The sequence below is a fragment of the Panulirus ornatus genome, chromosome 1, assembly GCF_036320965.1.
Source record: "Panulirus ornatus isolate Po-2019 chromosome 1, ASM3632096v1, whole genome shotgun sequence".
NCBI classification, from domain to species: domain Eukaryota; kingdom Metazoa; phylum Arthropoda; class Malacostraca; order Decapoda; family Palinuridae; genus Panulirus; species Panulirus ornatus.
In genome coordinates this window covers 39,844,957-39,861,681 of record NC_092224.1, presented here as the reverse complement: position 1 = coordinate 39,861,681, position 16,725 = coordinate 39,844,957, and the positions used below count along the sequence as shown (strand labels likewise).

The 16,725-nt window shown below is 40.7% G+C and overlaps 1 protein-coding gene across 1 annotated transcript in view; it reads right to left on the bottom strand.

Annotated features, from left to right (window-relative positions):
* Positions 1–16,725, bottom strand: part of LOC139748730 (T-lymphocyte activation antigen CD86-like) — a 181,011-nt gene that overhangs the window by 108,104 nt on the left and 56,182 nt on the right. Inside the window, exon 2 of the mRNA XM_071662125.1 lies at positions 10,753–11,380. Within this exon, the coding sequence (XP_071518226.1) occupies positions 10,753–10,801 (49 nt within the window). The 5' untranslated portion in view covers positions 10,802–11,380. The remainder of the gene's footprint in view (positions 1–10,752; positions 11,381–16,725) is intronic.

Below are 16,725 nucleotides of genomic sequence, written 5' to 3'. Positions count from 1 at the left end.
CATGTCTCGCAGAGACAATCCCCCTCATCAGGCGTAGAATAAAGTTTGAAATCCCAACACACCAGCACAAAGGCTTGTACATCCTTGCATGCTGGTAACAGGATGTACAAGACTTTGTATTGGTGTTGGGATTTGAAGTTTTATGAACTGTTGGCTCCTGATGATGCGGACTGCATCCACAAAACATCTTCACCTGTATGTAGCAGTGAAAAGTTTTTATCGAGGATGTAAGGCATGTGTACGTGTAGGAAGAGAGGAAAGTGATTGGTTCTCAGTGAATGTAGGTTTGCGGCAGGGGTGTGTGATGTCTCCATGGTTGTTTAATTTGTTTATGGATGGGGTTGTTAGGGAGGTAAATGCAAGAGTTTTGGAAAGAGGGGCAAGTATGAAGTCTGTTGGGGATGAGAGAGCTTGGGAAGTGAGTCAGTTGTTGTTCGCTGATGATACAGCGCTGGTGGCTGATTCATGTGAGAAACTGCAGAAGCTGGTGACTGAGTTTGGTAAAGTGTGTGGAAGAAGAAAGTTAAGAGTAAATGTGAATAAGAGCAAGGTTATTAGGTACAGTAGGGTTGAGGGTCAAGTCAATTGGGAGGTGAGTTTGAATGGAGAAAAACTGGAGGAAGTGAAGTGTTTTAGATATCTGGGAGTGGATCTGGCAGCGGATGGAACCATGGAAGCGGAAGTGGATCATAGGGTGGGGGAGGGGGCGAAAATTCTGGAGGCCTTGAAGAATGTGTGGAAGTCGAGAACATTATCTCGGAAAGCAAAAATGATTATGTTTGAAGGAATAGTGGTTCCAACAATGTTGTATGGTTGCGAGGCGTGGGCTATGGATAGAGTTGTGCGCAGGAGGATGGATGTGCTGGAAATGAGATGTTTGAGGACAATGTGTGGTGTGAGGTGGTTTGATCGAGTGAGTAACGTAAGGGTAAGAGAGATGTGTGGAAATAAAAAGAGCGTGGTTGAGAGAGCAGAAGAGGGTGTTTTGAAGTGGTTTGGGCACATGGAGAGGATGAGTGAGGAAAGATTGACCAAGAGGATATATGTGTCGGAGGTGGAGGGAGCAAGGAGAAGAGGGAGACCAAATTGGAGGTGGAAAGATGGAGTGAAAAATATTTTGTGTGATCGGGGCCTGAACATGCAGGAGGGTGAAATGAGGGCAAGGAATAGAGTGAATTGGAGCGATGTGGTATACCGGGGTTGACGTGCTGTCAGTGGATTGAATCAAGGCATGTGAAGCGTCTGGGGTAAACCATGGAAAGCTGTGTAGGTATGTATATTTGCGTGTGTGGACGTATGTATATACATGTGTATGGGGGGGGGGGGTTGGGCCATTTCTTTCGTCTGTTTCCTTGCGCTACCTCGCAAACGCGGGAGACAGCGACAAAGTATAAAAAAAATAAAATATTAGATTTATTTATTTATTATACTTTGTCGCTGTCTCCCGCCTTAGCGAGGTACCACGAGGAAACAGACGAAAGAATGACCCAACTCACCAACATACACATGTATATACAGACACGGCCACACATGCACAGATACATACCTATACATTTCAACGCATACGTATGTATACATATACAGACATATGCAAATATACACATGTACATAATTCATACTTGCTGCCTTTATTCATTCCCGTTGCCACCCTGCCACACATGAAATGACAACCCCCTCCCCCTGCATGCGCGTGACAAGTCATTTTGAAGTATACAGAAGCTTTAGTATAACACATATCTTTGCCACCATAAAGATGTGCTTGGTTATACGTGTGTGTCTTTTCATAAGGCACCCGCACTTACGAAAGCACCGAAGACACAGAAACCATTATATAACTACGTCATCCGGCAGCCAGCACGGAAGTGCACGTAGGACTCCACATGGAGGAGAAGGAGAATATCCACCTAGAGAGATACTGTTCCGCTGGTAAACCACCCACTACCAAGCTAACAACCTGTCATGTGGAAGGGTAATAATGTAGAATAGTTATACATTAATTAATCTTTTTCATTAGCTGGAGTCCATAGTACGTCCTCTGTATTCATATTCGGATATTCTGATGAAGTATTTCTTTCATTATAGTTGTACAGAGCTGGCAGCCACAGTAGGGACATAGAGAGCAGTAACGATAGATCAATATACTGCGGTAGTTCCTACCATGTAATATACTACGGTAGTTCCTACCATGTAATTCTTTAGAAAATTATAGGCATGTGGAGCGGACCTGTTCCCGTTGAGAATATTTATGCTGTAGTTGAGGATAAAATGTTGGTACTAATGCTGGGATTGGTAGAGAATAACAATACCTCCCCATGTTCTATGGACCTACAAATTGATAATATTGGTGTATTGTTTAGTGTACTGTGGCTGAACAATTTGGCAAATTTCTTATTATTCTTATAATTGTTGTTCAGTGATAGCATTTACTCTTGTCCTAGTTGTAGCATATATAAGACATGATAGTTGTAGTATATATAAGACACTCTAGTAGTAGTATATAAGACATGCTTAGCAGTTGTAGTATATATGAGACACTCTAGTAGTAGTATATAAGACATGCTTAGCAGTTGTAGCATACATAAGATATCTATAATCTATAATCATGTATTACAGTCATGAAAGTTATGGTTTATGTTGATGATTCGAAAGAACAGGTGCCTAATTCCAAATAACAAGAAAATGCTAGAAAATATGATGTGCAGAAAGAAAATATTTTCATAGGTCCTAAGTTACGCAAGACAAGAAAACAACATCGTAAGATCTCCAAGAAAAAAATGATGCAATGAAAGGAAACAAGATTTATCGTAAATTGAATTTCCTCTACTCTGAGAGGGTTTTCTCTCGACGTGTCCCCATAGTGCCCCACATCCCTCACTAGACCACAAATTTAGACGAAAAAGGGAAATGCCGTCAAAAGAACAAAGACATGTCAGCTTCTCCTTTTCTCCGCCATATCAAATGGTTCCCTACTCACCCTGATGTTGCTGTTACGTAACTATTCTTCCACCCGAGAAGGAAGGTAAGGAACGCTATAGTAAGTTACTATGGCACATCCACCAGACTAAGATAAGGAAGAGCGTAAGCTGTGTGATCCATAGGGGCTTTACACCCTCCTGAAGCTGAAAAACTAGTGCAAAGAGAAAAGTCTTCTGTCTATGCTTGGATGATCCATTTGTACACAACCTACATTACACTTTAAGATGATCAGGGAGGATGCTGAGGAGATGATACAAGTCAGATCCAGAGGAGTCAAGAGTTAACCTCCTGAGTTACGTAGTAATGACGTCAAGGGAAGGTCTCCAAACGAGATAACAAAACTAGATCTTGGAAGATTATTGTCTCATAGCACTTGTAAGAGTTGAGGTGTTATACTCACACACAGGTAGGATTATTCTGTATCTTACACTTACTGCTATCACGTTAGATTACAGATTAATTTCCCTCACTTTCCTGAACAGTAGAACATTATCCGTCTTTTCGTTCCTTTGTTCCGCATAACATACACGGACTGACCCTGATGGTGGCTTGTGTACGTGATTGGATCCATCGTCATGGAAGAAACATTCTCATCTTGCTGCAGGTGACGAACAGAAAAATTCCTGTCAACTGTAAGATGATCATGTTTACTCATGAAATGATAAACAGGATACCAATTCATAAAACTAGACTCATTTACCTTCCTGGGCAGGAACGAGGCAATGCTCGTCACTGGGGGAGACCATCTGCTACTGACAGGTACTGGAAGAGGACAAGGAAGAGACGTAATCCAAGACAATCACATGTTTACCAAATGGCGTCCTAGCTACGTCTCTTCGATGTATATCAACTGACTGTTATATTTCTCTCTTGTGTCTCCCCTGATGGTGTGATTATTACACGAAAGTGCACTTGGGAACTTATCGTGTTTCATTTTCCCCGTGGACTCACAGGAATATACTTGATCACGCGCATAATTGTGATCCTTTCCTATATATATATATATATATATATATATATACATATATATATATATATATATATATATATATATATATATATATATATATATATATATATATATATATATATATATATATATATATATAAATATAAATATATATATATATATATATATATATATATATATATATATATATATATATATATATATATATATGCATATACATTGTATATGTATATATATATATATATTGTCCTGCTGTGATCACTGTGTCCGAGCCCTGCTTTCTGGTAAGATCCCCTCGTAAGTAATCGTAATCATTCTCTCTCTCTCTCTCTCTCTCTCTCTCTCTCTCTCTCTCTCTCAATGTACCTCTCTATCACGTATCGTATCAAACAACGTATCTGATAATACCACTCTTTCTACACACATTGATCTATTCAACTATCTGTATATATCACTGAATTACATACACAGTAGACACTCATCAAACTGTAGGCAGCGCTTATCCTAATGTTCCATAATTTTATGTCATTGGAGTAATTTTCCATAACGTTCAATCCAGCTATAGTCAGTCCGGCAACTTTGGAAAATGTGAGGGGTAGAAATATATTTTGTCTCACGGTTGAGTGAGCAAATGATGACTGTTATTGACATGTCGGTGAAGCAGGGTCGACAACAGGGGAAAACTTGCTTAATAAACACTTGAGAAACTTTTTCTTTTTACTCTCTGTCGTATGGCTCGACCAACACGGACTGAGAGCATCAACCATTGGTCTTCATCCTTGTGAGATGAACCAGGAGTCGTCATTCTTGGAACCTGAAACGGTGGTCGTCAATTATGGGTCATGATCTCCACCTTTGGATCATGAACCAGTCATCATGGTCACCCTGGCAACATGCACCTATGGGCGTCATCCTTGGATCATGAACCAGTGATTGACACCTTTGGCTAAGCTACGCTGATAATAAGTCTCTAGAGAATTACAATTGTTCTGAACGATCATCGTGTCTTCCTGGCGACCACACCACTAATGCTCACTCTCTCCACCTCACACGTACGTAACTCTAAGCAGTACCTAACCCACGCTACTCTTTCTCCCAAACTCTAATTTTTTCCTGCGGTGAGTTATACGCGGAGCCTTGTCTAATAGCAAAATCTCGTCATAGATACGAATAGGCAAGTACACTCTCTCTCTCTCTCTCTCTCTCTCTCTCTCTCTCTCTCTCTCTCTCTCTCTCTCTCTCTCTCTCTCTCTCTCTCTCTCTCTCTCTCTCTCTCTCTCTGGGACAGGTTTCAGTTATTCATTGATATTTTCGTCACTGGCTTTCATGTCAAATCGTATGAAATAGAAATTTGAATCTGTTTTTTTTCCATCATATATTCTATGGGTAGACGATGGTGCACAGGCTTGAGGGAGGCTCAGCAACCATATGTGCGCAGCAGCCCTGCACAATGTAAACAATACCTTCCAGCCGAAATTCTATCACGTAAATCTTTTATTTTTTCTTCATCACTTCGCCTTCACCATTTTGTCGGTAAGTGCATATGGTACTTTCAACTTACAGTGTTCCATGTGACGACACTACAAATTCCAACACATTCATTCTCTTACATCTGTGCAAATATCAGATTTATCACAGAACTTCCAAGATGTTAACTGCACGAACTTCCCAAAGGTTCATAACACACGTGAACTTCCCAAACGTTCGCCACACATGTGAACTTCCCAAACGTTCGCCCCACACGTGAACTTTTCAAACGTTCGCCACACATGTGAACCTCCCAAACGTTCGCCACACACGTGAACCTCCCAAACGTTCGCCAAACACGTGAACCTCCCAAACGTTCGCCACACATGTGAACCTCCCAAACGTTCGCCACACACGTGAACCTCCCAAACGTTCGCCAAACACGTGAACTTCCCAAACGTTCAACACACTTGTGAACTTCCCAAACGTTCGCCACACATGTGAACCTCCCAAACGTTCGCTACACACGTGAACTTCCCAAACACTGGCCTCACATGTTTGATGGATCTTGTTGACCACATCACCGTCGTATAGGGATAGATAGATGTCCTCACTAACATGTAAGTACCGGGATTTCTCTGTGATCTGATACCATCTTACATACATGAGATAAGGATATGTATTGTACAAGAAGTATTTTACAGGTGAACTTATGATGAACGATCATTAGATGTAAGCTGAAACGAAATCATGTCTGGTATGTCTTAGTATATTTCCTATATTGCAATGTGCTTCAGAATCGTCACATACATGCTTATGATGGTGGAAACAATTGCTATTATCACACAAACCTCAACCCTGCCATTGTGCAGGTGAGATGAATATGCACGCCTTATACTCTGTACACATATCATGTCCAATCACACAGAAATGTTGAATGGACTTGGTCTTTCAACATTATACTAGATGAGTGGAAATGGAATTTGTCCATTCGACAGTCTAATAACACATATCCATTCAACGTGCTGAATTTCCACAGTCACAGTCGTAAGCCGACCTTGTTGTATATATCATCAAAATATATATGATAATATATCATCAAAGTTAATATATCATCAAAATATATAAAATTAATCAAAAAAGATATGTTGCATTTCATTTATGAGATCATTTAGATTTCATTTATTTAGTGTAGTTAGTTTTTAGTGTAGTTAATTTTAAAGTCAGGGTTAGTGAGAGGACAAGAGCAAGGGAAGGAGTAGCAATACTCCTGAAACAGGAGTTGTGGGAGTATGTGATAGAATGTAAGAAAGTAAATTCTCGATTAATATGGGTAAAACTGAAAGTTGATGGAGAGAGGTGGGTGATTATTGGTGCATATGCACCTGGGCATGGGAAGAAAGATCATGAGAGGCAAGTGTTTTGGGAGCAGCTGAATGAGTGTGTTAGTGGTTTTGATGCACGAGACCGGGTTATAGTGATGGGTGATTTGAATGCAAAGGTGAGTAATGTGGCAGTTGAGGGAATAATTGGTATACATGGGGTGTTCAGTGTTGTAAATGGAAATGGTGAAGAGCTTGTAGATTTATGTGCTGAAAAAGGACTGATGATTGGGAATACCTGGTTTAAAAAGCGAGATATACATAAGTATACGTATGTAAGTAGGAGAGATGGCCAGAGAGCGTTATTGGATTACGTGTTAATTGACAGGCGTGCGAAAGAGAGACTTCTGGATGTTAATGTGCTGAGAGGTGCAACTGGAGGGATGTCTGATCATTATCTTGTGGAGGCTAAGGTGAAGATTTGTATGGGTTTTCAGAAAAGAAGAGTGAATGTTGGGGTGAAGAGGGTGGTGAGAGTAAGTGAGCTTGGGAAGGAGACCTGTGTGAGGAAGTACCAGGAGAGACTGAGTACAGAATGGAAAAAGGTGAGAACAATGGAAGTAAGGGGAGTGGGGGAGGAATGGGATGTATTTAGGGAATCAGTGATGGATTGCGCAATAGATGCTTGTGGCATGAGAAGGGTGGGAGGTGGGTTGATTAGAAAGGGTAGTGAGTGGTGGGATGAAGAAGTAAGAGTATTAGTGAAAGAGAAGAGAGAGGCATTTGGACGATTTTTGCAGGGAAAAAATGCAATTGAGTGGGAGATGTATAAAAGAAAGAGACAGGAGGTCAAGAGAAAGGTGCAAGAGGTGAAAAAAAGGGCAAATGAGAGTTGGGGTGAGAGAGTATCAGTAAATTTTAGGGAGAATAAAAAGATGTTCTAGAAGGAGGTAAATAAAGTGCGTAAGACAAGGGAGCAAATGGGAACTTCAGTGAAGGGTGCAAATGGGGAGGTGATAACAAGTAGTGGTGATGTGAGAAGGAGATGGAGTGAGTATTTTGAAGGTTTGTTGAATGTGTTTGATGATAGAGTGGCAGATATAGGGTGTTTTGGTCGAGGTGGTGTGCAAAGTGAGAGGGTTAGGGAAAATGATTTGGTAAACAGAGAAGAGGTAGTGAAAGCTTTGCGGAAGATGAAAGCCGGCAAGGCAGCAGGTTTGGATGGTATTGCAGTGGAATTTATTAAAAAAGGGGGTGACTGTATTGTTGACTGGTTGGTAAGGTTATTTAATGTATGTATGACTCATGGTGAGGTGCCTGAGGATTGGCGGAATGCGTGCATAGTGCCATTGTACAAAGGCAAAGGGGATAAGAGTGAGTGCTCAAATTACAGAGGTATAAGTTTGTTGAGTATTCCTGGTAAATTATATGGGAGGGTATTAATTGAGAGGGTGAAGGCATGTACAGAGCATCAGATTGGGGAAGAGCAGTGTGGTTTCAGAAGTGGTAGAGGATGTGTGGATCAGGTGTTTGCTTTGAAGAATGTATGTGAGAAATACTTAGAAAAGCAAATGGATTTGTATGTAGCATTTATGGATCTGGAGAAGGCATATGATAGAGTTGATAGAGATGCTCTGTGGAAGGTATTAAGAATATATGGTGTGGGAGGAAAGTTGTTAGAAGCAGTGAAAAGTTTTTATCGAGGATGTAAGGCATGTGTACGTGTAGGAAGAGAGGAAAGTGATTGGTTCTCAGTGAATGTAGGTTTGCGGCAGGGGTGTGTGATGTCTCCATGGTTGTTTAATTTGTTTATGGATGGGGTTGTTAGGGAGGTAAATGCAAGAGTTTTGGAAAGAGGGGCAAGTATGAAGTCTGTTGGGGATGAGAGAGCTTGGGAAGTGAGTCAGTTGTTGTTCGCTGATGATACAGCGCTGGTGGCTGATTCATGTGAGAAACTGCAGAAGCTGGTGACTGAGTTTGGTAAAGTGTGTGGAAGAAGAAAGTTAAGAGTAAATGTGAATAAGAGCAAGGTTATTAGGTACAGTAGGGTTGAGGGTCAAGTCAATTGGGAGGTGAGTTTGAATGGAGAAAAACTGGAGGAAGTGAAGTGTTTTAGATATCTGGGAGTGGATCTGGCAGCGGATGGAACCATGGAAGCGGAAGTGGATCATAGGGTGGGGGAGGGGGCGAAAATTCTGGGGGCCTTGAAGAATGTGTGGAAGTCGAGAACATTATCTCGGAAAGCAAAAATGATTATGTTTGAAGGAATAGTGGTTCCAACAATGTTGTATGGTTGCGAGGCGTGGGCTATGGATAGAGTTGTGCGCAGGAGGATGGATGTGCTGGAAATGAGATGTTTGAGGACAATGTGTGGTGTGAGGTGGTTTGATCGAGTGAGTAACGTAAGGGTAAGAGAGATGTGTGGAAATAAAAAGAGCGTGGTTGAGAGAGCAGAAGAGGGTGTTTTGAAGTGGTTTGGGCACATGGAGAGAATGAGTGAGGAAAGATTGACCAAGAAGATATATGTGTCGGAGGTGGAGGGAACAAGGAGAAGAGGGAGACCAAATTGGAGGTGGAAAGATGGAGTGAAAAAGATTTTGTGTGATCGGGGCCTGAACATGCAGGAGGGTGAAAGGAGGGCAAGGAATAGAGTGAATTGGAGCGATGTGGTATACCGGGGTTGACGTGCTGTCAGTGGATTGAATCAAGGCATGTGAAGCGTCTGGGGTAAACCATGGAAAGCTGTGTAGGTATGTATATTTGCGTGTGTGGACGTATGTATATACATGTGTATGGGGGGAGGTTGGGCCATTTCTTTCGTCTGTTTCCTTGCGCTACCTCGCAAACGCGGGAGACAGCGACAAAGTATAATAAAAAAGTATATAAAAAAAAATTTTAACACACGTTAGTTCCCGGTTAACAGGTGTAACAGTTGTCATGCACGTAGCCTGTTGATATTGGTATCAATCATGAACCACATGCATAGTGAGAGTGTATGTGGTCTTACAGTTATTTCTAACACATGAAGAAAGTGTTAAAGATTTTTCAGTTTGAGGATGTAACTTACGTTGACGGCCTTAATGATAAGTCTGAAGCCCAAACAAACAACCAATCAACCTGGTATTAACATAACCAAGAACGTAAGGAAACTGTCATGAGAACCGGAAATATTTAGCATGATGTTCACATCCTTCATTGTACTAGAAGAGGCTCAAGAGCTATTAGTGAAGGTCCAGAGGAAAGCAACAAAGCTGGTACCGTTATCAAGACGGCTGATTTACAGGGAAAAGTTTGCCTAACGTAGAACGAAGAAGAGTGAAAGGTGACCTGATCACAACTTTCAAGAGTCTAAAGCAGCTTGATGAATAGACAGTGAAGAGTTCTTCGAAACATGGAGGGATAGAAACCAGAGACCAAAACATGAAGCTAGAGAACGTGTTTGTTTGAAAGGACATAAGCAAGTATTTTCTTCAGCTGAGAGTGGTAGATGACTGAGATAAACTAAATCAAGAATTAATACATAATTTGAACAACATACAAAAGTTTAAAAAGTTGTACAACAGTAGTGATGAGTGAAGATCTGAAGGCCCACGAACGTAAAATTCCCTCCTTGCGCAGTACAAATGTGTAATTGAAAATAGGTAAGCACAGATACACGCACGCACGAAAGTTTTGAAAACAAAAGTTTTCTAATTATGAAGCATAATGACCAATAGTGGGAACGATAAGAAGAGGAAACCAGGTTAAAGGTTTACGTTATCGCTATCACCACAAGTCTCTCTTATTCTCTATTTATATACCAATTCTTCTCTTCTGGTAATGTTATAGTTTAAAATGTAAGTTCTGTTGAAATCAGGTTGTAATAACATTTGTGATTTGGTCTCAAGAACCATCAAAAACTTTTATTCCAGAATTCTATGGCTGGAAATCCATGTTCTTAGTAACCATATTGTCTGAAACATGAGGTCATAAGATCATGCAATCACGGTCATGGCTGAGCAAAGTAAGATTACTGACCTTGAGTGTGGACGAGCATGAGGAAGGTTGCCCAGGTGAAAATGTCCATTGTCTTGAATCTGGGATTACACGCAGCAACACTTCTTGCTGACGCTGTCGAGGGTCGTTATGGCCTGCTGGTTCACTTGGCCCGTGTGTGTTCTGACTGACGCATAGAATGTGTCATATCTTAGGGTACTGTGATCATTAACGTATAGGGCGATGCTGTTAGTCAGAATCAATGGCTTCTATAAAGACATTGGTAAACAGCTGGCACCAGACCCACTACAACATGTTCAGATTGATAGTCAAGTTTCAGTGTTGGCATCGCGATCCATCATGGCAGCACCTTGATTTTGGACATACGTGCTGTGATATATACACGCACTCACATAGCTTTATTTGTCTCCCTGGAGTCAGACAACATAAAGACACTGGAAGCGAGGACATATGTGGGTGTAGCCCGGGGCGGCGGTACACGCGAGGAGAGGCCAAGCCTGACGCAGGGCCAGGAGGAACCGAGGTGCTAGGTCCTCCACCTCACACTCTTCCTTCCCGTCGACTCCCTCTCATCTGACGCAGACAAAGCCGACTGTTGTGACCTGACCTGTTCTCTCCTGTTGTTACTCGTAGCGATCTTCTCTTTAACCTGGAAATAAGAGAATAATTGTCAACATAATATTCTGAATCTAAAACTTACAGCATATACATATATTTTTTTTCAGTTCTTAGAATTGAGAAATATTACGAATACCAGCATATACGTGAAGTGAACTCATTAGTATCTAGTGGTGTGTTGCAGTAAGTGTTCACTCCTGGAAAAAAACGTATAATTTAAGGATTCAGTCATATCTTTATATAGACTTTAATAGCATGTGTGAGACAGAGGGCGGGGTCGTTAGTCATGACAGTGTGGCCTCTATTACCCTTAAGTATCATCTATTACCTGGTACAGAACTTACTATTTTTATCTCTTATCTTCATTTTCATTGAATATACTACAATACAGAAAGTTCTTACCTCATGAGAGAACTCAGCTTATGATCTATATCACCCACCTGGATGTCTCTTTACAGGTTAACAACCCTAACCTCCGCTGTACTGACGCACTGCTCACGCGAACACGAGAAGAAGGTTGGACGAGCCGTCGATAGACAATGGACCATGTAAGGTTGAGTCTTGGGGAATCTTTCTTCAACAGCAACATTCTCACGCTACCTACTCGTCTTCTGACTAGACAGTTTTCATTGTCATTAGATCTGTATCATCATTATTCCAATTGTATATTTCATGCATGTTTATATGTTACTTTCGCAGTCCCGACTGAGCTTGTCTGAACCCTTGCGCTGGTGCTTAAGCTGGCTGATCCGTTGTGAATCGTTCACAGTCAATAGTAGCAACAATGTCTCTGTCCACTGTACAAGTGTGTTTGCACTGCAGTACAACACTTAATTGTAAATTGCAAAAACAAACACTGAGTTCCTAAGCCTAGCGTTAATCCACAACAACATTTTCACCGTGATGCCAGACACGTCCCTTCAGCGTTTCAGTCGTCAGTTTGTTTTGCTTTGTTGTTTTCTGTCATTACGAACCTGGTGTAGACCACTGCGTCTCTTGCATCATTTCCTCACCCTCGTCTGAGGACGAATGAGGATGAATTTCAAATAATACAGAAGCAATGCTCAGGGTTTAAGGAAAAAGAGCAATGTATTAGAAAACGAAAGAATGACTTAAAGACCATGAGAGCCTCCTGAAATTTGCATGGAAGAGAGTTGATCTGCAGGGAATAGTGTATGAAAACACAGGGTTAAGAAAGCTCGTATGCAATGCTTGATGATGCGAGAAGCCAATCTTTCCTCAGAAGCCACAGAGTCGCGAGTTTCCACCTGCAGGGCCTGGGAAGATGAACCTAGTTTCAAGATGTGATGTGATATTCATTCTACTCTCTAAAACTGATACAGAGTCAAAACAAAACAAAACAGAAATAAAGATTATTTATCTCATGTGATTTACGTCACATGAGAAACATTTCTGATTCTTATTTCTCTTGACAGTGTCTGATATTTAACATTCGCATTTATATTTAGTAATTTTAAGTCAACAACATAATGATGGAGATGTTAGTTTGTTCTGGTAATCAACAATGTAAAAAGATCTTTAGGATTCTGAACGAAGCAGAATGCAGGTCAAACGGGATCTCATACGATAAAGGATGAATAATGGAAATGTTCTGAATCCATCTGAATAACAAAATCAGACACAGCACATAAGTAAGACTATCTTTTCAAACTTCAGGAGAACCATGAGTTCACGAGACAACCAATATTATCGTTTACGTGCACCACAAAGTTCTCGGGATTCTGCCATATCTGCAGAAAATATTCTTACTAAAACGACACAAAGGTTTGCTGAGTGCAAGAGGTGGATTATTGATAGTCTAAGCAACATACAAGGAAAGACACGCCAAAATACATTGCTAATATGTATTTACATGTAAGTGATGAAGATAACGAGATCGTTATCATCTCATTCATTTCACCCTCGTCGAGCGCCATCTGTGGCATGACATCCTAGATACCCAAGGAAAGCCTCGCCATTTATGGTATCTGAAGCCGACGACTTGGTATTGATTTTTAGTCATAGTTTGTCATAAAGTATTCCAGGACCTCAAACCCCACACGACGGGTTCATGTACTCAGGAGCAACGCAGAAGAAAGGCGGTTCCGACACGGTGTGTGGCGTCGGTGGAATAAACTATTCATGATGGCGAGCGGTCCAAATGCTTCAACTTTTTCTTTCTTTTGTCCTACACTTTCAACTTATTCTTTATCTATATGTAAAAGCGTCTTTACTACTGGCAGGTTTCAAGATATCAAAAAGTTTTCTTTATCATAAAGAAAATTAACTTAGCACTAGGTGGACTGAATACAGTTCTCTTGTCCCATTTGATAAGCATTTTTTATGGATAGAAATGTTGCTCTTTAAAGGATGAAAAAGAAAGAGCTATAACTTTGGCCACATATGTCCCACAAGGAAAGTTATTAACTTGACAAAGTACTTTATCAACTGAAAAATATTGGCATGTGTTTCTCTCCACATCTTCAAAGGTTACAGAGAGCGACAGAAATCTGAGCATACACAGTTTGATTAACCACACAGGGGACTCAATGTTAAGCCAAAAACAGAATGGGATCTACAGATTCGCTAATATCATAATCTCGTATTAGAATCAAATAAATAATCACACAATAACAATTCAGTTGGTAAAAAGTACAAAGACAGACATTCAAGGCAGAGGTGAACAAAGGTGACCTCCTTAATGGAGGTCACAGCTTAGGATATAACCTTCTGAATAATGTATTAAAGTGAAAGTAATCAAACCAGCAACGTAGTCATGTAGGAAGCGCTAACTCCTTGTTATTCTCTATGTTCAATAGGCAGACTCCAGCCGATGATAATGGTGTGCATCTCAATGGTTCTTTAAACGTGTAAGTCTGAATGTCGTGTTCAATCCTCGTGGAATTGATATTTGCTCATTCAATTCAAGATATGCGTATATACATAAAAATATATACACGCATACATACATACATCAATATATACACGAAGTTACAGAGATCTACTCGATTATACATGCAATGATACACTTACAGACACACAAGCAGAAATGCATGTACGTACAATTACAGACACTCTTAGAAACACATATATGATGTCACGGGCAGTCATGAGTGGCACCAACGTTCGTGTGCTGCACCAGCAGTCATATGTAGATTTCTATGTTAACTGAGACGGTACGGGCAGCTGAGGCGCTAATCAAGGCCATCCCATTAGCGATACACACACATATATATATATATATATATATATACTTATCCCTGAGGATAGGGGTGAAAAAATACTTTCCACGTATTCCCTGCGTGTCGCACAAGGCGACTAAAAGGGGAGAGAGCGGGGGACTGAAAATCCTCCCCTCTCGATTTTAATTTTCCAAAAGGAGGAACAGAGAGGGGGCCAAGTGAGGATTTCCCTCAAAGACTCAGTCCTCTGTTCTAAACGCTACCTCGCCAACGCGGGAGATGGCGAATAGTATGAAATATATATATATATATATATATATATATATATATATATATATATATATATATATATATATATATATATATATATATATATTCTTTCTTTCTTTTAAACTATTTGCCATTTCCCGCGTTAGCGAGGTAGCGTTAAGAACAGAGGACTGGGCCTATTAGTCGCCTTCTACGACACGCAGGGAATACGTGGGAAGTATTCTTAATCCCCTATCCCCAGGGATAATATATATATATATATATATATATATATATATATATATATATATATATATATATATATATATATATATATATATATATACCCTAGCCTGAGCCAGGTAGCCACGTTATCGACCAGCCACTAGTGCGTTTGAGTGTGACTGACTGCCGCAACCAGCATGACTAGTCATGCATTCCTCAAATCAGTCAGACATGTCCCTGGTCGATCATACATGCCAGTCCGCCATGCCCTTAAACAAACACATACATTCAGACATTCCTCTAATCAGTCTTGCATGACCTTGGTCAATCAGACATGCCTTTAATCAGTACGGTAAGACCCTTATCAATAAGACGTACCTCTAATCACTCCTGCATGCCTGTACTTAATTAGACATGCCTTTGATTAGTCCCGCATGACTTTAAGCAATCAGATATGTCTTCAATCAGTCCGGCAAGGTCCTAATAAATCATTGGTGCCTTGAATCGGTGCAGCATGGCTCTAAATCAATCATACATGCCTTTACTTAGTCCAGCGTGACCCTACACATCAGACATGCCACTAATTAATCTGGCATGACCCTAATCGATCAGACATACCTCAAATTAATCAGACATCACTAATTAGTCAGGCAGGACTCAATGCAATTAGGCATGACTTCCATTATCCGAGTGTGGCACTACAATTGATGAGCCCTCCTCAGCCCCATGTATCACTGCAGGGAAGATAATGACCAAACTTGACTCATTTTATCTTACGATGTTCAGTGACGCACCACATACACTGTGGCCTTGTCTGATACATCAAATGTGTCATCACGTCGTAGATCATCGTGTTCTGATATAATGGTGAGAAAATGACTTAAAATCTAGTGGAATATTAATCTCTCTCTCTCTCTCTCTCTCTCTCTCTCTCTCTCTCTCTCTCTCTCTCTCTCTCTCTCTCTCTCTCTCTCTCTTGGCAACACATAACTCACATCAGTCATGCTTCGGAACTCTATATATTTCCTTCGGTGACCACCGAGCGGTAAGCGATACAGATTAGCCCTTAGCTTTTGGAGAAAATTTTATATATATATATATATATATATATATATATATATATATATATATATATATATATATATATATATATATATATATATGGCACATGGAGAGAATGAATGAGGAGGGGTTGGCCGGGAGGATGTGTGTGCCGGATGTGGAGGGAGCGGGAGAGGTGGGAGACCGGATTGGGGGTGGAAAGATGGAGTGAGGGAGATTTTGTGTGATCGGGGCCTGAACATGCAGGAGGGTGAGAGGAGGGCGGGGAATGGAGTGAATTGGAGCGATGTGGTATACCGGGGTTGACGTGCTGTCAGTGGATTGAATCAGGGCATGTGAAGCGTCTGGGGTAAACCATGGAAAGCTGTGTAGGTATGTATATTTGCGTGTGTGGACGTATGTATATACATGTGTATGGGGGTGGATTGGGCCATTTCTTTCGTCTGTTTCCTTGCGCTACCTCGCAAACGCGGGAGACAGCGGCAAAAAAAAAAAAAAATATATATATATATATATATATATATATATATATATATATATATATATATATATATATATATATATATAATGTGTGTGTGTGTGTGTGTGTGTGTGTGTGTGTGTGTGTGTGTGTGTGTGTGTGTGTGTGTGTGTGTGTGTGTGTGTGTGTGTGTTGATA